The sequence below is a fragment of the Myripristis murdjan genome, chromosome 2 (genome assembly GCF_902150065.1).
Source record: "Myripristis murdjan chromosome 2, fMyrMur1.1, whole genome shotgun sequence".
Lineage (NCBI taxonomy): Eukaryota > Metazoa > Chordata > Actinopteri > Holocentriformes > Holocentridae > Myripristis > Myripristis murdjan.
The window spans coordinates 7214106-7240727 of record NC_043981.1 but is presented as its reverse complement, the minus strand read 5'-3'; the positions used below and the strand labels follow the sequence as shown (position 1 = coordinate 7240727).

Genomic DNA, 26622 nt, shown 5'->3' with positions numbered 1-26622 from the left:
CAGCTGAATAAATCTTCCTATCTGGCTCAGTGGAACACAGTGCACGCCTGGCTTGTCAAAGCTCTATAAAATGCTGTTTGATAGGAGTTCTGTTCAGTTTAGACCTTCTCCTCCGCTCTCCTCCTGCTATCCGCTGCCTTTCCTTCGTTCCGCACTACAGCGGTTGTAATCAATCAGTGTGTAATCAGCCGTCTTGCAAGAGCTGCCAGGTAATCCTGGCTGTCTTGGTGGCCGTGTGTGTGTGTGTGCGTGTGTGTGTGTGTGTGTGTGTGTGTGTGTGCATGAGACAGCTGGCAGAGTTGCTAAGTTGCCTGCCTGGGTGAATGGACAGTACCATGCAGATTCTCTCTCCGCGGCGTGTAAAGACATATCAGAGGATCTAATGCTTGTCGGGACTGTTAAGTGTGATTTCATTCAGATGCATTGGTTAGGAACAAGGGCAGGCATTTTCAACTCAGCAACACAAAAATAGTCTCTCAAGACACACGCGTGGCTTCTGCAATTTTCAAACACCTACCTGTCTATATTTTTTGCATGCCGCAAACTGATACAGGAAGTGAAGGCAGATGTTGGGTCATTTCCCCACAAGTGAAACCGCATTTTAACTGCAAACCTGCAGATACATCTTTCATACCTAACACATTTTTTCAACATTATGTTCATTTCATCATGATTTGGGGTGTTTGCCATACACTGTGCCCCGATGTGATTTCAGAGGGGAATGTGTTTTTGCAATGGCTGTATCGTGACAACTTCTTGTTTTGTCTCATACTCAGATTTGAATAGGCTTCAGTGCACACTCTCTGGAGCATTTGAAGATTGTGGAAGACAGAGGCTAGCTTGAGGGATGAGCACAAATGTTTCTGATTGTGTATATGTGTGTGATTCTTCACTTGGATAAACTTGCTAACCCCATCTTCTTTCCCGCGCTCTCTTTTACAGACCTGCCTTGAATTGGAGCGCTACCTGCAGACGGAGCCCAAGCGCCTGTCGGAGCTCTTCGACCAAGACCTGGATGGCCTCCTCACCCCGGCCTACCTGAAGGAGGACAGTGAGGAGGAGTTGTCGGACGCCCTCCTTCCCAGCCTGCCCGGCCTCCCCGAGCCGCCCAGCCCGCCTCCAGCGCTCCTCTGCCCCACACGCAAGAACCTTCCCTCCCTTGGAGCAGTGAAAAGAGACCTCAAACCCAAGGGTCAGGGGCAGGAAGGTGCAGAGGGGGTGGAGGGCGTCCACCAGGCCCAGCTGAGTGCCGTCACCTCCCTGACACCGCCCTCATCTCCGGAGCTGGGCCGGCACCTGGTCAAGCCCAGCCAGACGCTGACAGCCTCGGCTGACGGGACGCTTACCCTGAAGCTGGTGGCCAGGAAGGTGGGGCTTAGCGCGGCCCGGCTGGTGGCGGCGCACACGCTCCCCGTCCGAGTGAAGGACGAAGAGGAGGGGGCAGCGTGCGTGATAGGGGTCGGGGAGCTACCGGAGAATAAGAAGAGGATCCACCGCTGTCAGTTCAACGGCTGCAGGAAGGTGTACACCAAGAGCTCCCACCTCAAGGCCCACCAGAGGACACACACAGGTGAGAGCTGGAGCTAGAACTTATTGTTACTATAATAATACTGTACAGATTATTTCAGTAGTATTTGTGGTGTTGTTAATGTATTATTTGTAGCACTATCTATCTATCTATCTATCTATCTGTCTATCTGTCTATCTATCCATCTATCTATGTATCTCATATTGAATTCTGTATAAGTCTCAGACATGAACACAATGCTATTTTTATTTGATCCGTGAAGGGAAACAGATTATGTAGGCATTTCTCTACAAGATACACAGACAAAGGAAATACAGCCTGTTTTTAACATTGTCTGTATGGATTGGTTATATCAACAATACTAATTTCCATCTGTTTACGTGCACACTATCTGTCCATCTATCCATCCACCCATCCATCCATCTGTCAGCCTGAATTTATAGATAACCCTAACAAGATAATTGAGAAAAATCCACTTGCTTAATTTTTCTTGGAACTAGTACAAAAATGCACAACAGGAAATGATAAGGAATGCACAAGAAAATCCTATAATCGGTGGAGCAGGCTTACCGCTCGGTCCCAGCAGTGGCACATGGATATATTACCAAGTAAGATAAAAAAAATTTCATGATTTATAAAAAAAAAAAAAAAAAAAAAAAAAAAAAAAAAAAAAAACCAACTCTCCTATCCTACTTTTTCTACCTAAGTAAAGCTCTGTGCCAAACCAGGACGGGCCCTCCTTGTCAAGGTTCTTCTCAAGCAGGAAGGGGGGAGGGTTGAGGGGCCATAACTCTCCCTCTCTTCCATCTCAATCCCAAACCACTCAGACCCCTGTCGGGAAGCTGTCCTCCATCTGAGTAACTGCACTGTGATGGATGGATTGACCTGGATAGGCCGCCATTTCCCCAGTTTATTTCAGGCCCTGCCGTCCTCTACTCGCTCTATAAGTCTAGGTCAGTGGTTCTCAATCCGGGGTCGGAGCCTGTTTGGGGATCACAATATGTTTTTTTAGGGAGGTCTTAAGATCATTTCAAGACTATGAAAAAATATATTTCTAATATAAAAATACCTTAGGTTTATGTGATGAGTCAGCCCTTCTTCCAAGATGCTGTCTACAGACTTCCTGCAATAATGAATGAAGTAAAATAACCGGAAAAGGAAAAACATAAATCATTGTTTTGTGTGGTGGTTTGCCATTAGGAAATGCAGGTTTTGGTCGCCCTCCAAGTGGACTGAGATGCAGTTTGTGCAGTTTGAACTGAGAGAATAAACACACCAACTACAGGAAACAGTCCAAATGCAAGGATTTATGTAGCAGGTAATTGTGTTTGGAAAGCCTAGCAGAACAAAATGGACTTGGTCTGGACTGATGCTCATATTTAGCTTTCTTTTTTTAGATTTCTTCATTTGTTCTCAACTGGAATGAACAGCAGAGAAGGCAAGGATCACAGAGATGTCAATCATGCTTATTTAAAGTTACAGGGCCTGTGATCAGATTTGTTTTGACTCCCCATTGTCACCAAAATCTCTAACCTGGCAGGGTGACAGGTCACCGAAAGTCCATCCAATAAACAAACTACTTGGGAACCCCTGTGACTTTTGTTTCAAGTCAACAGTCCAACAAAGTAAACTTGTCAACTATGGCTGGGGCAAAAGACACTGTAGGTGTGATTGCACCCTGAGGGGTGCACACCACAGGTTTAGGTGTCAGGCAGACTGTGGAACAGAGGGCACTCAGATGCCATCATCGATTTCCCCAGTGTGGTGTGTCCATAGCCCCTGTGATTTCAAGCTCCATGCCAACAGGGTCAGCTCAGGGAGAGCAGAGACTCGAGTGAAATCCAGTCAAATTACCCATAAGAACAAAGTGCTAGACAGGAAAAGTGCAAAGATGTGTAACAGATGTTAAGTGTAGAGCCACAAAGATTTATAGCCCCAAAACATTATATCTCAAAGACTCCTTGGCCAGCATTACAATGAAATGACAGATACAGCAAGTACTCGAATGCCTCCAAGGTAAAGGAATACCCAAAAGCTATTTAGTTTGTGTCACATACTCACCCTCAGCAGCATAGGCGACATGAAAATGTCTATTTCAAATTCTGAAACTCCTCATGCAATGTCATCCAAGTCTTGACTCTTCATTTGTATGTGATTACACATAAAATTAATGGCATTACAGTTAAAAACTAATAATTAAGCTATTTCCAGAAAATGAACTGAAGATCCTCCTCCAGCTTGTTCACTGGCCAGGAGATTTACTCACTCACTGGCTATATTGACACACTGGGGGTGAGTATATGATACAAATAGATAATTTTTGAGTGAAGTATTACTTTATTGCTACCAGTATTTATTTATTTTTTTAAAAAATTAAAACCCATTTCCTATGAACCTTGGTGTAACTTTGGTGTCACTCTTATTGTTTTCAAGAGCAAGGAGAAGGATAAAATCTGATAGCAGCCCTTGATAACAATCAGTATGCTCTCCACTATACACTATCCAGAACAGTGGCACTGGAATTAAACTGTGTAATACAAAGTAGAAACAATTCTGACTTTGTGCCACAAAGCAATATCCATTTGTGCTGTAAAGCAATACATCAAATTTAACCTGGTGCTCTCACAGTGCAAAATGCAGCGTAGAGGACCTCAGCGGCTGCCAGTCTTCTTGGGCAATGGTCCCATTTGTTTCCGGTAATTATACTAATGTCTCAAACTTAATGTGGTAGTGATTTATCGATGCCGAGAAGCAACACGTAGCACCTTCAAGGCTTCGATCCCCTCTGGCGCCCCTGTGCTGAATGTTCACACTCAAAGTACAGGTACTTTGGATAAAAGCATCCCACTAAATGACATCTGCTGTGTCATTGAGAATGGGAAGGTAGAATGACAAAAAGGGGGGAAATGTAGACATAAAATGATAAAAGACACGCACAAAAGCCGGAGAACAGGCATGAGAGGGGAAAAGAATGACGCAGAGTGAAACAAAGAGTAGATGGAGACAGAGGAAGGGAGTTGGGGGAGGTACAGTAAAAAGACCCTCTTCAGAAAGAGACAGCAGTGCCACAGGCTTCCCCATTCACTGAGCCATTATCCCGACAAGTTTAAAGATGTCATTACTCAAATCCTCTTTTTCTTAGTTGTTATTTCCATAAATTACTGACGGAGAAAAGGCGACGATTTAATCTGGAATTAGACGGGCTGAGTTGAAATGACAGTGCCCCGTAGAGCTTTTTGTGAATAGGCTTATGGCAGATAAGGAATGGCACAATTAGATTTTGGGCAGGGTGAGGGAACGGGTAAAACACGAGGCATGTTGGGTTATTCTGCCTTCTCTCTCTCTCTCTTTTTCCTTCTCTCACAGTCTCTCTCTCCCTCTCTCTCTCTTTCTCTCTCCTTTTCCTTCTCTATCAATCTGCTCCCCTCGTTGCTATCTCCCCATGTCTCTTGCTCATACCCATGTTTTATCTCTATGCTCTCTTGCTATCTCTGTCTCTCTCTCTCTCTCTTTCTCTCTCTAGGTCTCTCTCTCTCTCCATTCATTTTTGCTCCCTCACCCTGCCTCCCTCACTCTTTTTCTGTCTCTCTGCCATATTTTATTTCTTGATCACTTCCCTCTTCCATCATTTTTCTCTCTTAATCTGTTCCCCTCTCTCTCTCTCTCTCTCTTTCTTTCTCTCTCTCTCTCTCTCTCTCTCTCTCTCTATGTGTCTCGGCCGTCAATAAGACTATAGAAGTAGATGTGGTCAGGGACCTTTAAAGCGTTCAAGCGTTCTCCGAGAGCCGCCCTAATGACCTCAGAGACCCGGATGCCCTGGTTCAGCTCCAGCTAATGGAGGGAATGCAATTAACTTCAACACTGGCACCTGAGAGGCTGGAGAGAATGTGTGTGTGTGTGTGTGTGTGTGTGTGTGTGTGTGTGTGGTGTTTGTGAGTCAGGGTTAGGAAGTAACAGATTACACATAATGGGATTACAGTGACTCAGAAAACACCCAGTTATCAGATTACAGATGCTTTTTGAGAAACATGTGATTGCTTATTGGATTACTTCAAAAACATTTTTCAGAGGAACAAAAAAAGCATTTCACTGCATCATTTTGCATAGCTAGAAATGAGCGAATGGTGTCATCTAATGGGTATCCTATTAAAGAACAGAGAATAAATAATGGTTTAAAATCACTTTAGCTGATGACAATAGCACTATCCAAATTACAGTGGGTAAATCAGAATAAATAATCCACTTAACTTCATAATCTATGTATTTTACAGGCAAAGTAATCCCAAAGTAACAGAACATAATCAGATTATGTTACTGAGTTTGGGCTAATCCAGTGGATTAGGTTTCTGATTGCCATTTTGAATTGGCAATCAGGAATACGTAACATTGCATTTTGAAAGTAACCTTCCCTGTCCTGTTAGTTTGTGTCTGTTTGGCGTGCCACTGTGTGTGTATTTGAAAAGGCGAGTGTGTACCTGTTCTACTTGCCTGTTTGTACGAGGGCATCTTCAGGGAGTGAGGAAGGAGGAGGAGGGGGGGCTCAGTTGCTAGGCGACGGGGGGCAGCGTATCGTTGGAGGAGTCGGTAGCCGAGTGGTTATGTACTGCTGCAGGCTCTGGTCTTTCACCCCCCCACTCCACCCCAACACACACACCCCTCCAACCCTCCATCCCCCACCCTACATCCCCTCCCTCCCCTTGCTCCGTACAGCTCTACGGTTACCGTCGCTAGGCAACTGCCTCCGTGCTCTGCCAGCGTGCTCAGTAATTGGCCGGTGCCATGGCAGCGTGCCGTTGCCAGATCCAGCCAGCTGCACTGACTACTGCCTCCTCATGTTTCACCCCCCCACCCTCCCCCAAATCCACCTCTACCCCCACCCACCCCCGCCTCCTCACTCCCGTTGCTAGGCAACACAGTCAGGCATCCTTGCCTCCCGGGAATTTCATTGGCCAAAGCCGGATGGCCCAGACCTGCTGCTCAGGGTGTTTCTGGGAAGTGAGGCACTATGGAGGGATATGTGTCCACAATGGGGAGCATGCACGCGTGGATGGATGGACGGATGGATGGATGGATGGATGGGTGGATGGATGGATGAATGGAGGGATTTTTTCTGTAACCCCAGGATGTAGAGCAGGGAAAACCACATAAACACAGTTTTCACCACCATTTTATTTGCAGAGCACAGTTTACACAGCTCTTTGTTTGTTGAGTGGAGTTTATCCATTTTTTTTATTTGCTGACTAGAGTTTACCCAACTCTTTAGTGTGGCATAAATACAAAAAAATCTGCGCACACATTAAACTACTGTAAGTGATAGTAAGGAAATAAAAGGCAAAAATAAAAGATTTTTGCAATTTGCAGTTTGCAAGTGCAATTAATTTTTATTCATTTACTGGTGCTTGTTTGGCCTGTGATGATCAGACATGTTTTTATTCACCATCTTACCCCTGCTGTAACCTCATGCACCTCTGTTTCTCACCATCAAACTCACATGGTTCCTGCTAATGGACAGAGGGCTTAGTGACATGGCTGCCCACTGAGCATGTCTGATAGAAATAGCTTGAAGAAGTCATGTTGAGAGATTTTTTTTGTTTGTTTTGCTTTGTTTTTATATTCATTCATTTAGTTTATACTTATTTATTTTATACTTTTCTGCATTGCATCTAAAATAACTTTGAAATCTAACTATTTACTTGATCTCAGTTACATTTGATACAGTAAAAAGACAGACACATAAATGACAGCTGTTGCAGACCATCTTTTTGACCTCTGTGAACATCCATTCCTCCTGAATCTACCATGGCTTTTGTCATAAATTTAAAGAGGAAAAAATGTGACTTTCACAGTTCACTTCAGTGGCATTGGGATTAACGCTAGCTGATCCAAACTTTTCTTTTAATTATTGTTCCATAAGTACAAATGCCGATGTTTGGATGTCTTGCAATGTAAGTCAGAATAATAGCATCAAACCAGACGACTGCTGTCCTTATACAAGCAGTCTGTTGTGTGCCTTCAGTAATCAAATTCAACAAATTAAGCCAGCGTTTGTCCTCAAGCAGAGCTGGTCAGTGTGTCAGTGTGAGTGTATTCAACAGCGAGCTCGGGTCCAGATGGGATGTGACTGATGCAGGTGACATCCTTAGAGCTGGACGCAGCTGGCAGATTGTAGTTCCTTGCCATTATGCCGTGTGACTGGCCTAATTACCACTACCCCTCCCCTGCCGGCATATCTGCAGCCCTCTCTCCCTTAATCCACTTCTGCTGCACTCTTCTCTCTCGCTCCTACTTCTCTACCCTCCACTTCTCTTCTCTTCTCTCTCCCCTGTTCTCATCTCGACTCCTCTCCTCTCCTCTCTCGCTCATCCACCTTGCTCTCCCTCCCCTAATCCCCCCTTCTCGCGCTCCCTTCTCTCATCTTTTCCCTCTCCACTTCTTCTCTCGCTCCACTTCTCTCTACCCTCCACTCCTCTTCTGCGTGTTCAGCAAGATTGGAGACCAGTGGGAGCTTCTCCATCTCAGTGTTAAACATTGCCTTGCTCTCTCCCCAACTCCTAAAAAAAGAAGAAAAAGAAAAAAAAAAGAAATGAAATGGGGCCCAGGGATCTTTATCAGTGAAATAGAATGCGAACTGCAGTGGAATGACATTATACAGTATATGATCTTCTGAATAAAATCCCTGCACAAAGACACTGTATGCATGAATAGATCTGCAATAAACTGTGCATTTATGCATCCATGTTGCATCATATATCACATTGCAACTTCCTGAGCAGCTCGTATTTTGTTTTCAGCCTATGCATCACATATTCAAACAATAATTTGCTTGCATGATGAGGATGAAATTAATATATTCCACGTCGGATTCATCAGGCGTTTGGATTATGGTGCATCTGCTCAAACAAAGCGGCAGAGCGGTGACAAACAAGCGCATGATGGACGGACGAGTGATAAAACAGGTGTGTGTGTGTGTGTGTGTTTGTCGTCCCCCAGGTGAGAAGCCGTACAAGTGCTCGTGGGAGGGCTGTGAGTGGCGATTCGCCCGGAGCGACGAGCTGACGAGGCACTACCGCAAACACACTGGCGCCAAGCCTTTTAAGTGTAACCACTGTGACAGGTCTGTCAAAACATAACGCTCTCTCATTTTCTCTCCCTTATGCGTTTTTTCCCCCATTTTCCAAGGGTTATTTGAAGTACTTATACTGGCACAGTTGGATATTTTTCCATTGTGTTTTGTACACGGTTTTGGTTTAGTGAAGAAATGCTTGGAAGATGCTGGTATCAAGCCTAAACATGTTTTGGTACTGACCCACTTTTTAAGGCTGTTGGCAGGATTACATATGCATGGTCCTCTCCAATTCAAGCAAGACCAAACCTGCCCATTCGTTCAGAGGGAATCTAAAGGCTAGTGATACCATAGCGTGCATTCAGCAGGCCCAGCACAGGTACAGCATAGTAATTGTGCAATGGAAAAGCAGTACCTGCTCCCTCTCAAGGTGACACATGGCTTGTGATTAGAGGCAGCTTTAACACTGGCACAGAGGTGACTGGCTTATTCACTGTTTAATAATACTGTTAATTTTTAACCAGCCACGACATTGCCTGCTCCCTTTTATGAAATAAGAAATGTGTAAAATGGCCGTGCAGTCCATTAGTGCTCTCCTGCATTACTAAACATCGACTGGTGTAAAAGATTTATTTATTTATTTATGGCTTTATTTGTCAGGGACAGTGCACATTAATCAACAGCTAAAAGCTACAGGCTAAAATTTATTTGACCATCTAAACTGTGCAGCCATCTAAATCAGTGGTTTTCAAAGCGGGGTTCGGGGACCCCTTGGGGATCATTGATGGGCTTCCAGTGGTCCTCATCAAAATGATGAATAGATTAATATCACTATAATTGAATTCAGCAGGAATTCTTATGATACAATAAAATGTGTGATGTCCACATAGAATTGAATCGAGGGCAAGTGGATAAATAAAATGTGTGAGTCATTATTTTAACATTGTGTTATAATGCCCCCACTTTTAATCTCTTTGTCAGTGTTCAAGTATAAAATAATTTACTTAATACAGATCAAAATATAGTTCCATATGATGGTCTCAGAGGTAAAAACAACACTTTGTTGTCCAGAACATGAAACAGTTTGAAAACCCTTGATCTAATACATTAAATGTTCTTAAGGTGTTTGACTTGGAATTTTCTGAAGCCACCATGCTCCAATATACACATGTATTTTGTGTTTTTGCTTGGATTGTTTTACGGTAATCAAAGCTGCAGGCAGGCCGAGGAGTTGCGGAGTCCATCCTGTAAACTGGGTTATTCCCGGCTTGATCCTACATCCTTGACCCCATGCGTCTACCTTGAAATAGAGTCCTTGGAAATGTCTCTGACTGCCCACCAGCTCCACGGTCATGCTTAGCGATCAGTTGAGCCTCACAGTTTAAATGTTTTCCATCCTCCAGACTCAGTATATCACAATGTAAACAAAGACAACGGGACAGCCGTGGCGTTGCAGCGTTTCAGCAGGGGGCACCAAACAGACGGAAGCTTAGTCAAAGCATCAAGGCTTTCAAAGCTTTTCTGCCGGATTTTCAGCTCATTAACTTTGTCACATCATCCCCTCTCTCCTACCTTCCCTTTTACTCTCCTCTGTGCCCGGCCTCACACAGCAGAAAAGATAATAATAATCTTAAACCGAGACATAGAGGCACCTGGACTTGTCACTTTGATGGGAAGATCAGAGATAATTTGCCGACGACTCGGCCTCTTAATTAGCGGCATTGGCTGCTATTTAATACTTTAAGCAAAGCAAAATGTTAATTTGTCAGGCTACTTAAAAGTGGCTCCGCTAAGAAAGTCATCAAGCCTTCAGTGGCCATTATTAGCCATAAAAAAACAGCCCCACTCACACAGAGTCAGTCCTCCCATTTAAATTATTGTCTCCTGTCTGTGATCAAGCCTTCCCTGACACCCCTGGGACCCCTGAGGAATATTTTCCACAGGAGCCATTATTCAGTGTGTATGAGAGACTGTGTGTGTGTGTGTGTGTGTGTGTGTGCGTGTGCTTTTTATGGACATCAGTGCCATGCCATGTCAACTTAATCAGGCCTCAGCTGGACAGACTGTAAATACAGTATGCCTCCTCCCTCTCCCCCTCCCCTTATTTCCCACCTTCCCCACCACCAGACCCCCTCCAGGCGCCTTCCTAATTCGGGCCCACCTCTGTCATGTGTCACATGGCCCTCCAACCCCTCCAGAGCCCCCTACCCCTGCCCCAAACACACACACACACACACTGTACCCCTCCTGCTCCCTGCCACCCTGCTGAGATGAAGGAAGAGGGAAACAGGGGAGACAGAGGAGAGGGGGTAGAAGATTGAGGAGGGGGGAGTCGGGGGAGAGGAGACAGACCCGCGGTGTGCCAGCTGGTGTCGTGCCCCCGAGTCGTGACTCATACTTTACCATCTGTCTTGTCAAACACACACACACACTCACAAACACACACACACACACACACACCTCCCTAGCCATTCGCTAATCCCACATGTGCCTATTCGCATGCACACACATAGTAAGCCTTACAAAGACACACACACTCACACACAAAAACACAAACACACACACACACACACACACACACACACACACACATATGCAGGTGTGACAGTGAGACAGATGACTGGTGGCTCATCACAATGTATCTCCCCCTCTTGGCCAAACACTGATTCATCCAGACATCTTAGACAGGAGCCTCTGTCTCAGTGGAAACAGCCGATCTGAAGCTCGTGTCAAACAGAAAAATCAACAGTTGTACAACTGCTAAAGGAGGTTTGACTGAAATCCAAGGCCTCCCAAAACAAGGGCTCTACATACCGAATCTTTTTAGCTTGCCGAAGAGCTCCAAGTGGTGAGATCATTTGTAATATTTCAGTGTATTTTGAATACATTTTTAACCATTTCAGATAGGTTTGCTATACAATTGTGTGCCAAGGTGCACTGTTTAGTAACTGATCTATAAAACCTGTTATGTTTTTTTTTTTCACATATGCACAAGAAGTATGAGAACCAGAACTGTAAGACCTGGCCCGTTTGACAACTGAGAGTTATAGATATTCAGTTTTTTGTACAATTTAAGGTGTAATCCATATTTTTCTGACTTTTTTTCATGCGTTCTCATAAAGCATTTATTGTAACAAAAACAAGCAAAAAATGATTGCATACTGAAATATCTCAGACAGATGCTTCTGTTGCAGTACACTCATTTGATTCTGTTGAATAATGTGTCAGGAAGATTTGAAATTGGATGCTAATTGGCCTGGAAAATCTGTCAGTCCCCATACATCAAAGATTAAAGTTTGGCATCATTCCAGTGCTATATCCTCCTCATTCTACCTAAAGTAAGTCTAGGTTGGCTCTATAATATCTACACTCTGGCGCTCTTCTGAGGATAGACTAGAAGATAAATTGCTTATTTTGAAGGAATATCAGCCATCAGCATAATGATTTAAAACCAACTGACTTACCATGCCGCAGCAGTCAATAAAGATGAAAATTTAAAGGAGTGCTTTAGGCCAGTTTTCACATCGAGTCTTGACAGAAGGACCTCACAGTGCCGTAGTATTCTTTACATATTATGGAAGAACTAGATTTTGTAGACTACATTTAATTTAGGTAAAATGAGGAGGACACAACCCCGTAATCATGCAAAACTTTTATCTCTAATGCATGACAACTGACAGATTTTCCAGCCTTATTAGCACCCCGCTTCAATTCTTGCTGAAACATTATTCAACAGAAAGAAATTAGTGCACTGTAACACAAACCTCTGTCTCAAACATCTCTTAACGAACTAGTTGCCAAATCGTGCAACTTCCAATGACATAAAAGAGAGCCACACTCGTTTTTTTCCAAACGCTTTCTCTAGGGGAAGGGGCAAAGCCGCAGCGTTAATTAAGCAAGCACGCCGTGCAAAAGTAGGTCTTTTATAGTGGCTACATCTGTGTGCATACACGCACGGCACAAACTAAACATCAGCCGAAAGCATGTATTATGTCAATTTGTGGCAATCAGGTTGAAGTAATCAAAGATCTTTAAAACTCGCGCAGAAAATGTGGGCCACTGTACTTCCAGAGCAATTTGATTTTTTTTCACTCCGCAGCTACGCCTCAGCAATTCTGTGAGCCTGATTTCAGATGAGAGGCTTCGATTCATCTAATTTAGCTATCGCTTTACAGCACATGTTTGTGTGCTTTTTTTTTTTCTTCCTTTTTTCTCCCCCCTCCATGCTGTTTCAACAGATCCATCTGCGGGCTCTCTAGTTATTCATGGTGCAGCTGAAGTCATTAGGAGTGCTGCTGAAAACGCTGATTATGAATTAGTTACATATATACTAATTGCGTGTGCATTAGTGGCTCGGCACTCACTAGCTAACAGCAACATTTAGCTCCATCGACAAAACAAACTTCTTTCCCTTGCAATGGTAAAACACTAACAAGCTCTCGCTCCCCCCTCTCTCTCTCTCTCTCTCTCTCTCTCTCTTCCTCTCTCTCTCCCGCTCTCTCCGTCTCCATTTCTTTGCAGGTGTTTCTCGCGGTCGGATCACTTGGCACTGCACATGAAGAGGCACATCTGAAGAGTTTGAGAGAGGTCAGCAGGAGTGGAGGAGAGGAGAAGGGGATTGAGGCGGAGAGGAAGAGCGGGAGAGAGAGCATCATCTGCAGAAAAAAACACCACAATGGGATGTCATCCTCGAGCATGGAGAAAGAGGCAGCGATGGTACGGACTCAAAAACAAAAACAAACAAAAAAAACAAAACAAAACAAAACAAAACAAAAAAAAAAAGACATACCAGTTTTGGACTGGAGTGAGAGGCAGAGGCGCCAAACAGACTACAACAGGGAACTGAGGACAGACAGAAAGACAGGCGGGCAGACAGACAGGCATTAAGCAGCTCTGTCAATCTGCGCCCAACCAGTTGGTCCATGATTCCACGGTGACTCAGTGTCACCTCACAAATGTCTCCCTCTGTTGTCACGTGGAGGATACAGACGCTCCAGCCCACCCGTCTTATGTGTCTCACAAGGGATGTCGTGGACTGAATGGTGGACCACGTGCCTGTTAGCTGGCAGCTCTCTGCTTTGCCGTCCTTACTTTCTTCACGATTGCCCCTCGGTAAAACGACGCCAGACGCGTTTCATGCCCGGCGAGTGCCCGAGAGCACACCGGCACCAAACTGGACCACATCTAAATTTCATGTCAGATTTGCTGTTTGTATATTTAAGGTGTCAGCTTCTTAGACGCCTCCCTCCCGGCTGAGGAGAAAGCGGAGCTAAATGGCTTGAAGCGAGCGAGAAAGCTTGGCTTCTTCTCCTCAGTGACCATAACTCATCCTCACTTGCCACAGCCTTTAAATTTAGCCAAAGGGTTTATTATCTAAGATATAGGACGGACAATAATTTGACAATTTTTCATCTGACCTTAGTCACATCTGCCAACTGGACCCATTTATAAATCCCTCTAATGTTTTTTTTTTTTTTTTTTTTTTTTTTTTTTTTTTTTTTTTGTGATGGCGTCGGAAGGCTCTCTTGTTTGATCAGAGAGGAAGATTGGATTTCTCAACACAAGCAACACGACTTGAAGACGGGGAGTGTGTTGTGCAGATGGATGGGCTGGGAAGACTGATTGAGGTCGTCCTGAGGGCCGGCATGCTTTATGAACATCGTCCACTGATGGTTACAACTGGATGAGGCTAACTAATCTACTCTGGGAAAGACAGTTCATCTCCTAGAATGTCCGCTGAAATGCAGAGTATCTCAACAGACTGCAGATGGATCTCAGACTATTTTCTCTCCTCTCCTGGATCTTTGCTCTTGTGAGCGCAGATCTTCTCAGAAACTGTTGCACAATTGACTCATTGCAATTTTTTTTTTCTTTTTTTGTAAAAATGCTCCTTTGTCTTGAACTGGAAGACAATTTGGGACTTACTGAGCGCTGGCTTTCACATGCCGTCAGTGTGTGGACTGCCACATGCACAAAAACCAAGTCAGCTAATTGACTGCGATAGCACCCAGAAAAGCAAACAAGATCACTATGTATTTAAAGGTTATATTGTTTCTAAAAAAAAAATCCCCTATTTGTGAAAAAAAAAGACGATTGAAATGACCATTTTGAAGAACACATCGGAAAATGGAAGCAGCCAAAAAATCTATAAATGTGTCTAGATGCCTGAAATGATCTCTTTGGCCTATGAGAGTGATTGGCACCTGTCTAGTCACTGGGTTGAGGAGGGTTTCGTCCCGTTCACACCACCCACGCAGAACTCTTCCAACTGAGCAGCTCTCAGAATTCATTTCAGCGAAAAGCGGCATTCAAGAGAGCAGCTTTCCTCTCTTAATCAGCCCCTATGCACATCCAAGATCAGACTACATTCCTATTGACTTCCTGACTGATTTATGTCTGAATGCAGAATTTCACCCTGTTGGAAAGGGAATGTAGGACGACATGGGGCATCACACACAATACAATCAATTGGGTGGCTCTTCTCGGAGCAAATAAATGTGAATGTATCTGTTGGGAAGTCTGCACACGTTGCTGGACCCGTTACAACTCTTTGGATTGGGATACAAGTGTGGTTGTGGTTGAAGATGTTGAGAGCGTACCAGATTTGTGTTTGTAGTTTCACTTTTTCATGTAGAAATGAACAGAGTAGTTGAACTTTGAAAAATCACGTGGCCAAGCCTTAGCTATTCACAGACCTTTCCTTGCTGATAGCTTTTGACAAGTTAATACATATTTTGCTCATCTCACTGTTGCCCACCGGACCAATCGGAGATGCTGAAGTGGGTTAGGAAGGATCTGCCTCAATCATCACTGGTAATTGCACCGCCAGTTCATGAAACTCCTGGATTCAGTGGAGTGAGACCCACTCACTTTAGCCAGCCACAAACACACACATACACACACTAACACACTCCAACTGAAATTAACGTGCATCCTTGGCGATAGTTAGACAAAGCCAAAATGCATTAAATCCAGGTTCTGCATTTTGCCACATTACACACAGTGTAAATTTAATGAATATGTCTTCTAGCCGCATAAACAGAAATGTGCTTTTACATATGGGGAAGCATACATAAATCAAAGAGGAGGCAAGAAGCTCAGACAGAAACATACCTGTCAACAGTATACTGTATTGTTAGGATAATCATGGATGGGGAACAAACCACACGAGGCGTTTGCTCTCCATTTAAAGGACGTAAATGTTACAAGATGGAGTGTCTCTCGACCAATGCATCTGAGGACAAAACTGTGTACCTAGTTCATTTTCCTTGTATAGAAATTAACTGTAAAAGAGAAAAAAAAAAAAAAGAATGGCTTGCATTTCTCATTCAAAACTGACCAACTTGGAAGACTCACAGATCGCCTGACATTCCACCAGAAGTGGAAAGACAAAAACAGCAAGACGGTGACATAATGTCTTGCCTAGAAACACGGGCCACGGTTAAACTTGTCTTTTAAATGCGACTTCTGTCATCTGATCATGCCGGGATGCATCGACTGTCAAGTCTGTATAGCCCGAGATCAGAGCTCGGATCTCATTGAGGTGCGGACAGCATGTGGGCACAATCTGGACAATTTATCAGTACATACATTAGAATATATCCAATCACTATCCAATTAGGCCGGTTGCATTGAAGTGTCAAGAAATATATGGAGATGCAGTTGAGTTCTGATCTGGCGCATCCGATCGCAAAAGTCACACTGAAAAGACAAGTGTAACCACGGCCATGGATACTTGAGACGCATTTCAATTTCAGGTACAAACGCAACCCGGACAAATCATATCAAGAAACAATCTGGCTGTGGGCCTGGAAGGGTTATCATCCTCCTACTCGCCAGCTAATGTAGCAACTCCACCATCACATGATAATGAAAATTCTCTCTCTTAATGTGCAGACAAGCTAGGTTTCTTTAATATCCTGCATCTCTGGCGGTCCTTCACATGCAAACAGAGAAGCGAGCGACGGAAACCGAACCAGCAAAGCGACCGACGTGACGCACGCATGCCTCATGCACTGCGGTTTATTTTCAGAGAGAGCTAAAATTGACATGAGCTGTCTAGGTTGCAGCTAGCACACTGGCGATGCTACCAGTCTCTGTGTGTATCTGTCAGCATTGAAAAGTCATGCATCCTAACAGACAAACTAACACACAATGCTGATTTTTTTTGGCTCCAGGATGTTCAAAAAAGTCTCTGGTTTTGATGGGAATTTCAGAGCAGGTTAGCGTATTCAGCCTGACTCTCCATGTGCATCTGTGGAAGATGAAATGAAGCTTGACCTGTGGGTTAAAGTTGTTTCATCAATGGCAGCTCTACTTTTATGTTTCAGTATTTCAGCGGGACACTGTACACTCTCCCGTTGAACTCAGTAGTTGTGAATGTGTGCGGATGTGAATGTGAAATGTTTTCATTGCAGCTTGGAGGCTTTTTTTTTTTTTGTTATTGTTGTTGCTGTTTTTTCTCATGTTCTCCACCCATCGCTGACAGCTGGGACTTTGGACTTTAACACTGAATGTGTTGTGTTTTACATGTTCGTCGAGACTGTAAAGAGCCCAGACGTGGAAATATCCCAACAACAGGACGATTTCAATGCGATTTGGAATGACTTTACCGTGACTTACCCATGATGTTAACCCATAAACAGACATGTCCTCCTCATGAATAGGTGTGGAGTTGGGAATCGGGGATTTCAAAATGTGAATGTGTTTCCTGGAAAGGTTGTTTCACGTCGTTTCCGAGGGTGGGGTGCGTCTCCGTGTCATCTTAATGAATGATTGTCAATTCTGCTGTGCCTGTGTGTGTTTCGTCTGTCTGTATTTGCACTCTGAATTTGGAAAAATCACTTGCATATCTGATGTTTCCTGTCCGTTTGTGCACTACAATTCACACAATGCCCTGCGTGTCAACACTGATCACGATGTCTGTATAGTTGCTGTTCAAAACACGAATGCACACACACACACACATGCGCACACATTGCGTGCACACATACTGCAGAAAGACAGACACACAAGGCCCTAAACGCACACACACATGCACACACGACATGCATGCAGACATACACTCACAAAACTAAAACACACATACTGTTCACATACTGATTCATGCATATTACGCAAACATATACACACATAAATACCTACACACACACACACACACACACACACACACACACACACACACACAAACTGCAAAAAAACTCCATCTCATTTACTGTCAATGTCAATGTTCAAATCTAGTTTTTCTTCAAATATGAAAAAATCTGCCAGTGGGATGAGATAATCCCACTCGTTTCCAGTGCTAATCTACTTGTTTCCAGATTTTTCTTGAATCAAGTGTCATTCACTTGATCCTCTTGGGCTAATCTGCCTTATTCTGCCTTCTTTCTCAACATATTTATACTTATTCCCACAAAAATTCCTGAAACAAGTGCAACTGCACTGGACACAGGTGGGATTATCTCATCCCACTGGCTGTTCTCTTTTCCCGCATCCGTTTATTTGAAGAAAACAAGATTAACACTGAATATGAGGCTGAAGGACTTGGGAGGAATGAGTTATTTTGCAGTGCATCCACATGCATCTAAATATATGTACATACACACTCCATGCAGACGTACTGCACTACATTTCACGCGTACAGTTATAAACACCAAACCCCACCAAATTCAGACACACTGCATACACACGCACGCATCCTAAATCCACACAGTCACACACACGCAAAGGCGTAAAGACACTCTCCCCGTTCTCTCTCTCCGTGTGTGTTTTTCACCGTTTTTCATGCCAACTTGTGAGAGTCAGAGATGCAGACTGCAGTTCTTGCTCTCAGCAGAGGGGAGGCATGCATTACTATGTGTGACACCGCCTCTGTTTCCACCAGGTCTGAATTTCAAATCAAACACACCCCTTTTTCTACCAGCATTCCCTCATCGCCACCCCCACCACCACCCCTCCATTTCCTCAGATATGATCCCTTTCAACTCCTCTCCTCTGTCCGATGCCCCCCTTCCTCCTCCTCCTCCTCCTCCTCCTCCCCCTCGCTCCTTATCACCTTTCTCCTCCGTTCTCTTTCTCCTTTTGTTTCGCTGTACAAAGTGTTTCAAATTTATCATTTGTATATTATGATGTATGAGTACGATAATGTTCTTTATTATGGAAAAATGAGAAAGATTTATTTTTGTTACCGGTTTGTTTCATAATTCCTTTTTTAAATTGGTATTGTAATATCTCTATGCAAGGAACTGTTCGGTGAATCGTTTTTATTTAAGAATGTAATTATGTGTAATAAATGGTAGAAGCAGTTTGGCATGGAGTATTCATGCTTCTTGGCTGGTCTGTTAATGGTAGTTTCATGCAGTGACAATATGCACCTAATCATCCATCTTCTCATAGAATAATTTCTGATTTCTTATCCAGCCTCAATCACAGCACCATTCAGTCTGCTAACAATGAGCGCCTAAAGTACATTCAGTTGTATTCTCACTGACCAGGAATCTTTAACCCCTTGAACTCCCTTAAACTTTCTCCTAAATTTACCCTTGAGGCGCTTCAAAGTTAGAAAAACACAGTTAGAAAATCTCGACATGTCTTGTGCATCATTTTATACGCATTTTCTTGTAAATCAGCCGGAACGTATTTGGTATCTTTGGAAACCTTGGGATCTCCACTAGAATTTAAAATAAAGTTCTGTGCGTTTGAACTATGCTCGATTTAGCAGTGTGTGTTTGTGATGATGGCTAAGGCCTGACATGGTTCAGTTTTCTGTGGAGTTCTGGCAGTTAGGCTGAGCAAACTGGGCTGGGAAAATGTAGGCAGACAAATACATTTACAGGAACTACTGAGCCACCTTTTTTCCCCCCTCTCTTTGCAGCAAACTGCCCCTGGAAGAATAAAGGCGAGAAAAAAAAAATCCATGCTATATCGCTTCTTTTGATCAAACGGAGGAAATGGGCCAGAATACCTTCACTTTGCTTGAACGCGCTTTCTCGTTGTCTCCCTCTGAGGGAGCTACGGCATGTTAATTACATCTGTTACCGACCAAGGTGATGACTTATCCGCTATTCCTGCCTTTTGACCATGACTAGCTGATAAAAGGGTAATCGAATAACTAATGGCTAATTAGGGAGTAATTACTCCCTGGTAAATGGCCCTATGCAGTGTATTAATTCTCCTTGGGTCTGGCAGTGAGATACTCCCATAAGGTTTTTTGTTTCAGTTAATGCTCCCTAATTGAAATGGGCACCCTCATCACGCAGCTTACATGTATCTGTCCAACTTAATGTTCCTTTATCTGTAATTACAGACAGCCACGTCACATACTATCTACCTTACTACCTCACTATATGTCAATCTCAGTGGCAGTTTATGAAATAAGAGATGAAACAGTCATTTTTCACTAAAGGTCCTATGTCTGGTGAACACTTTTCAGGGGAAATAATGCATGTGATTTCACAGCAAAGCCAAATATCCATCAGGTGTAATTATGTTGAAACAAGGCAGAATGAGGCAGTAGGATCAATTAAATGACACTTGATTCAAGAAAATTCTGGAGAGAAGTCGATTAGCATTGGGAACAAGTGGAATTATCTCATCCTACTTGTAGATTTTTTTCCACCATTTCTAAGAAAAAACAATTTGACCCTAACCATAAGACTAGGATGGAATTTTTTTTTCTATTGCATGAAGCTAATGGGCTCAGTCTAGAAGCCTAATACAGCAGATTGCTTAAATATCTGCAGGCTATCATCAAAGTTTTAGCACAAGATCAATACTGCGTCCTTTCTATGCACAAACCAAGTCCTGCACCACATTTAGCATTAAAACTAAAATGGTGAACACACACACACACACACACACACACTCACACTCACACTCACTCACACACACACACACACACACACACACACTGCTTTCTAATAGGGTTTGACAGCTGGAGAATACAACAGCATCAATGCATAGAAACTGTGGAAAGAGTTGAATTCTTTACACAGCTAATTACACAGGGGATTCCATGCAGAAAAATGTGAATAATAGAAAACGGGGCTGATAAACAAGCCTGATGTATGCTTGGATACGCGCACCCAGTAACCCGGTCCCTCATCTGCAACAAATGATCACATCTAAATCTGCTATGGCAATTAGATTAAAACATCCGCAGATATCACCTCGTCTTCGCTACATACATATAGAACGTATGGATTTTGGCTTTTATCCAGACCACTTTACATCGCCATGTGTGCATATATATATATATTTTTTTTTAGCATGGATGTCAGTGGGAAGCGAGCGCCTGACTCTTTCAATGCACAGATATGCAGTTATCTTGGCAGGGTATCTGCAGGTCTCAGAGACCCAATTTCACTTTCACTTTTTAATGCTGCCTGGAATTGAATTTCAGACCAACGCCGCGATAAAAATAAGAAACAAAAGGTGATCAAAAAAAAAAAAAAAAAAAAAAAAAAAAAATCACCTCATCTCTGTTTGAACATTGCAAATAAAATTTCCTAAACCGAGGTAGAATAAGGAAAGCAGCATGTGGAAAAACATCTTTTAGAGAATGGCAGATTGATGCAAAATTAAAGCATTTTTGTAATACTGTATCAGTCTGATTCTGAAGTAATTTAAAAGTAGACATGCACATGGGGCAAATTTAGTTCAGCATGTAAAAATAAAACCAACATCACTGCCAGATGAATTCACATTGTTTTGGTGGAACATTATAATTCATGGCATTTTTGTATTGTGTTTGCCTCACTCTCCATCTCAGCCTTGACTTGGTATCACCTGCAATGAGGAATTAGTAAATACCTTTACCTTGTTTTATGTTTACATGAAAATGAATCTTGCTTAACGAGGTTAGCGAATAAAGCTGTTATTGCAGTCGGGAAAAAATATGATGTATCTGTATTTACGACATTTTAATATTTTTTGAGGCATTGAAGGTAGGTAATTTAGCCTTTTGAGAGATCTGTGGTCTTAGTGCTTGGCATCCTGCAGGCTGATCAGCTTGCCCTTGAGTCATCAAGCGTCTCGACTGTGCTATTGAAAACAGAAACACCTGAGCACGGTTGAGAAATGCCGTCTTTGTTTCAATATACAATGACTCAGGCGTAGCTTATGCTATTGAGTGAAGATATAAATGGTGTGACCGCGCTGAATTGAAGCAACTGTAATGAAAGAAAGGAGGATTCTTCAGGCGAAGGCAGTGATTCACTTAAACAGCCAGAACATAAAGCCCCTTTTTATGTGCTTGTGCAACAGAAGATTTCACCAAGGGAGCTGCCAATGCCTGTGGGTGTCTTGTAGGCGTTTGGCAGCCATATAGGGATGTGATTGTCACATCTGGCAATGTGAAGATGCCAACTTACTGGGAAGCGATGCTACGAGTTTCAAGCCTCCCTCACAATATCTTGTTCCGTGCTCAGACCGTCGGTGCACTCTGTCAGTAATGTGGGTGAAGACAAGGAGTCCTCACTGAGATTACACAGGTCTACTTAGCAAGAAGCAACTGATTTGCATAGAGACAAGGTGCACAAAGTTGACAGAAGTGCCTCCGAATTTCCTCCTGCATTGCCCGCACAGAGCGGGGTTCATCTAAAATGAGAGAGATGTGTCCTACAGAGGGTTGTGCAGCCATGGACTCTTTGGTTCCCTGCCACGAGCAGCCAAGTGCTTAGGTATTTCCAATTATAGAGAATATGTCGAGGTGGCCCTCAGTAATTAAAGCCTAATCATGCTAGTGGATTCAGAGAAGCATCCTCATCAAGCTTTCATTAGTCTCCCTCCTTGTAATGCCCAGCAGCAACCCAGCCCCCTTTATGATGCTCAGATAGCCTGTTTTCAACCTGAAACCAGCATGGAGGTGAAGAGGAGCACATGAAATTTTTTTTATTCCAATTGTTACGGGCTTCCACACATCAGTTTGGTCATCCAGTAAGAGTAGATGTCATTTTTCTCTGTGCTGGACATCGTTATAGGCTGAAAGCTCTTGATATGCGCACAGGTTTGATGAAAGCACTCACTGTCTGCAAAGATCAAAGATCAGGGATTTGACAATGAGCTGGATTCTATCCGTTCATCGCGTGTGATTTCTGAGCCTCTGCGGGACTGTTTTGGATGGAATTTAGGGGAATGATTGATTTTGGCACTGGGGTCAGTTGTTTTGAATGAAAGCCTGATTGGCTCACCACAGCGCCACCACCAGGCCAACTGGGCCCTAAGCTTCACCTTCAATTTCTGGGTCACTGCAGGGTTAAATTTGATGCAGCTTTATCTAATTTTGCCCTTTTGTTGGGGAAAAGTATAACCTGTATGCAAATTCTCGAGTTTCTCACTTGCTCTCACCGCATGTATTTATGTTTGATAGCATTTGGATGGAACCACAGGCGAAATCTTGTGTTTAGAGAGAGAGACAGAGCACCTGGATGGGCTTTAAAAAGGGTGGTCTTGTGCTGTGAGAGAGATCAGCGAGAGTGGTCTTGAACTATGCGAGAGCACCTGGCTCTCCTACATGCTGTGTGTTTGACAGACAGCACAGACACCTGGAAGCCCAGTGAGAGCGCACAGTGTAAAAGCCACTGCTGCTCTACAGGGCCATGCATAATGCAGGAAGCTCTCTCTGTCTCTCTCTCTCTCTCTCTCTCTCTCTCTCTCTCTCCCTCAACCCCCTGCTCTGCGGTAAAAATAGATCAACAGACCTGAGCGTTCAGCTCTTTTTTATGCTTCTCACTTTCACTTGGATCTCACCAGGTGCAGCGGCTGTAGCTCCTGCCTCGCATTTCTTTCAGCGAGCGCAGTGTGGATATCTGAGAGTTTGTGTGCATGTATTTGCGCGCGAGGGTGAACATGCATGTCTGTATGGGCGTGTGTGCATGCATGCCTGTCGACTAGAGTTAGACCTATATTCATCTTTTAATAAAAATTGAATATTAAACTGTCAGTGTTGTTCCCCGCCAATATGATAGAGGAGAGGATATGATTTTTAGAGCTTCAGGTATGGCAGTGTGTAAAACCTGCAGTGAAACCTGCCTCACCCTGCCTTGAGGAGCTGCTAATACACCTTAAGAATTTCATTAGTATGGGATCTAGTGGAAAATTTTAGTGTGAAATGGCCTAAATGCTGTTTCAGAGGCTTTTCCATGCTGTCAGAAATACAATTTAGGGGGAAAACACAGACTCCTTGCATTTTTAACAGGAACTGGCAAAATGAAGAAACTTGGTATCGACATAAATCACTGGCTACTGGCACCTTCAATCAAAAATATCAGCCACCAAAAATTCATAATGTTTGAATCCTGTTGTCTGTATCTGTATTTGAGTCTGTATCTGGGTCCTAACGTACACTGCAAAATAATTAATCATATCCTGTCATTTAGTCTAATATTCAGTGTTAAAATCTTGCTTTGTTTCAAATAAGGTAAAAAATCTGCCAGTGGGATGAGATAATCCCACATGTTTCCAATACTGATTAACTTTTTTCCATAATTTTCTCAAATCAAGTGTCAATTTCTTGATCACAGTGGGCTGATCTGCCTTATTCTGCCTTGTTTCAACATATTTATTCTTTTTAGCTGATAAAATCCTGAAACAAGTCAAACTGCACTGGAAACACATGGGTTTATCTCATTCCACTGGAAGATTTTTTTTCTCTTGCTTTAAGAAAAAAAAAATGTTTTAACACTGAATATGAGCCTAAGCGACCTGGATGAAGATTTTTTTTGTGGTGTATGTAAGCACATTGCATCTTTATGAGGGTGTGAGTGTGCATCAGCATACTCCTTGCAGTGCGTGCATGCACAGACTCAGCATGGAGGCTCCCTGAAGACCATTGATCCGTATGACCACAGAGGCCCCCGAATCCTCCCTGATTGCCATTCTGCTGCTAATTAAACAGTCCTGCTTAACGAGTTCACGGTGATAACAAGGTCGGACAGAAAGGTCACCCCATCGCGCTCACTTCAACCGGACAGCGTCAATACGGGCCCTGTCTGGCCGACCAGGTGAAGAAAGGGAGGGAGGTAATCATCCAAAAGATAAAGAAGAAAGCCCCGTGTGCTCTTTTGTTTGAAGAAAGGCCGGAGGACCAAAGTGTCTCCACAGTAAAGAATAGTGTCAGAATAATGATTAAGATCTGAGTGATACTTGTTTTTGAAGGCTGATACCATTATCGATACGTTGAGACTGAAGTTGCCAGTAGCAAGTGTTCTTTGATAATTCAGTGGCCTTATATTTGAAGATCTTAAATCCAGAAAATCGTAACTGTTTGGTGGATTCAGATATTTTTATTCTTGTCAGGGTGGAAAAACCTCTGAAACAACATTTAGAGCGTCACTGGAGACCGGTGATGTGCACAAGCCACAAAATATCACAGGTTGTGGCTGGCAGGTCAAAAGGTGACAAAGCAGCACTTCTAATAAGTTACTAATAACTTACAGAAACATCACATGCAACAGGCTGGGCTATACATTACTAATCCACCCTCTCTTCCTCTTTGTCTGTCACTCTCTCTCTCTCATGTGAACGCACACACACACAAACACACTAATGTGCAAGTAGCTTTATCATCAATTTGCAATTGTGTTTTTTGTCGATGCATATGTGGTTCAGAATGTTGAGGCTTCAGCTATGAGTTTTTTTCGATGAACAGTTTTTTGTTTACACCTTTTTTTTGGTCAGAAAGAAAAGGCTACCAGTCGATGGTGAGGTTGTGCGCAAAGACAGCCAAAAAAGTAAAGTGTGGGAAAGATTCGCACAGGCTGTCCTTCCGATGACACAGATACAGAAAAATGTATCTCTTTGAGCTGTGGGGCATTGTACAAATATGATGACCAAAACACAGGTACATCAAAGTTGCTAAACTTGGGGGTTTGTGGGTCGGGTCAGGTTCAGCTGGTTGATTCACTCATATTTTAGTGGGTTAGGTGATGCGGATTAGTTCTCATAATGGGGCTGGTGGGGGCAGGTATTAAAATACCAAACACATCTATTCAGTTTTAGGTGAAATTCACAAAAACAAAAACATAATTGAACTGAATTAACACACAACGTGACATTTTTAGCTCAGTGTGGTCAGGAAGTGACCGGTCTGATAGAAAGAAAGAAAGAAATAGTTCACCCAACAATGAAAATTTTGTCTAGCCTCATGTCAGCTGATGAAATTTTCATTTACATTTTTGGGTGAACTATTCCTTTAACAGTCAATTTATCTTCACAGAAGGCACTTGTGGTAACCAGGAGAGGCACAGACATGAATAGTGGATGCAATTTGTTTAAAATTTTGTGAACTGGCGGTTGATAGGACTTGTGTCAAGACCCAGACACACAATGCATAGATGTATGCACACACACACACACACACACACACACACACACGCACATACACATAAACACACGACCCACATATAGTATCTGGCCCTCTCATCAGTTATCTTAGAGCAGCAGAATCAGGATAGATTGGTTCAATTAGACTGGCCTTTAATGTAATCTGTTTAATCCATTTCTATCATCAAAGCCAATACCTACCTCTCTCCACAGAGAGCAGGATTAGCCCTCCGAGTGCAACTCAGTGTGAGAGAGAGACAGAGACAGAGGGAGAGAGAGAAAGAGAGAGAGCATCGCGGCTGTAAAAATGCCGCCTCGAAGTCACTCAAATCTCCTCAGATCTTTGTACTTTACAACTGGCAGTGGAGAACACAGAATGTCTCTGGTGAAGTTTTAATGGGTAAAGATTTAAGATCTTCATATCCTTCCGAAGATTGCAAAGACTGTTTGGCACAATGCACAGCGCTACTATAAAAATAAGAGAAAAAAAAGCGCAAGGGAGGATTTGTAAAGACTCTTCCTCTCTTGCGCATCTCCTTTAAGCCAGCAGACACATCCAGAAAAGGAAGAAGACTTGATCCCATATCTCGCTGCTGTCATGAAAAAAAAAAAGAAAAAAAAAAAAAAACAGGACTCCTATTTTGGTGGCTGTCACTTTTTTTTTCTTGAAGGTTTACATGGTACTTTATTGGTAGAGTGAGTTTAAGGA

At 43.2% G+C, this 26622-nt stretch overlaps 1 protein-coding gene across 1 annotated transcript in view; it reads left to right on the top strand.

The window, feature by feature from the left end:
* LOC115373846 (Krueppel-like factor 7) overlaps positions 1–13199 on the top strand; it is a 37228-nt gene extending 24029 nt beyond the window's left edge. Inside the window, exons 2-4 of the mRNA XM_030072445.1 lie at positions 943–1570; positions 8519–8642; positions 13113–13199. Coding sequence (XP_029928305.1) covers positions 943–1570; positions 8519–8642; positions 13113–13164 — 804 coding nt within the window. The 3' untranslated portion in view covers positions 13165–13199. The remainder of the gene's footprint in view (positions 1–942; positions 1571–8518; positions 8643–13112) is intronic.
* The last annotated feature ends 13423 nt before the right edge of the window (positions 13200–26622 follow it).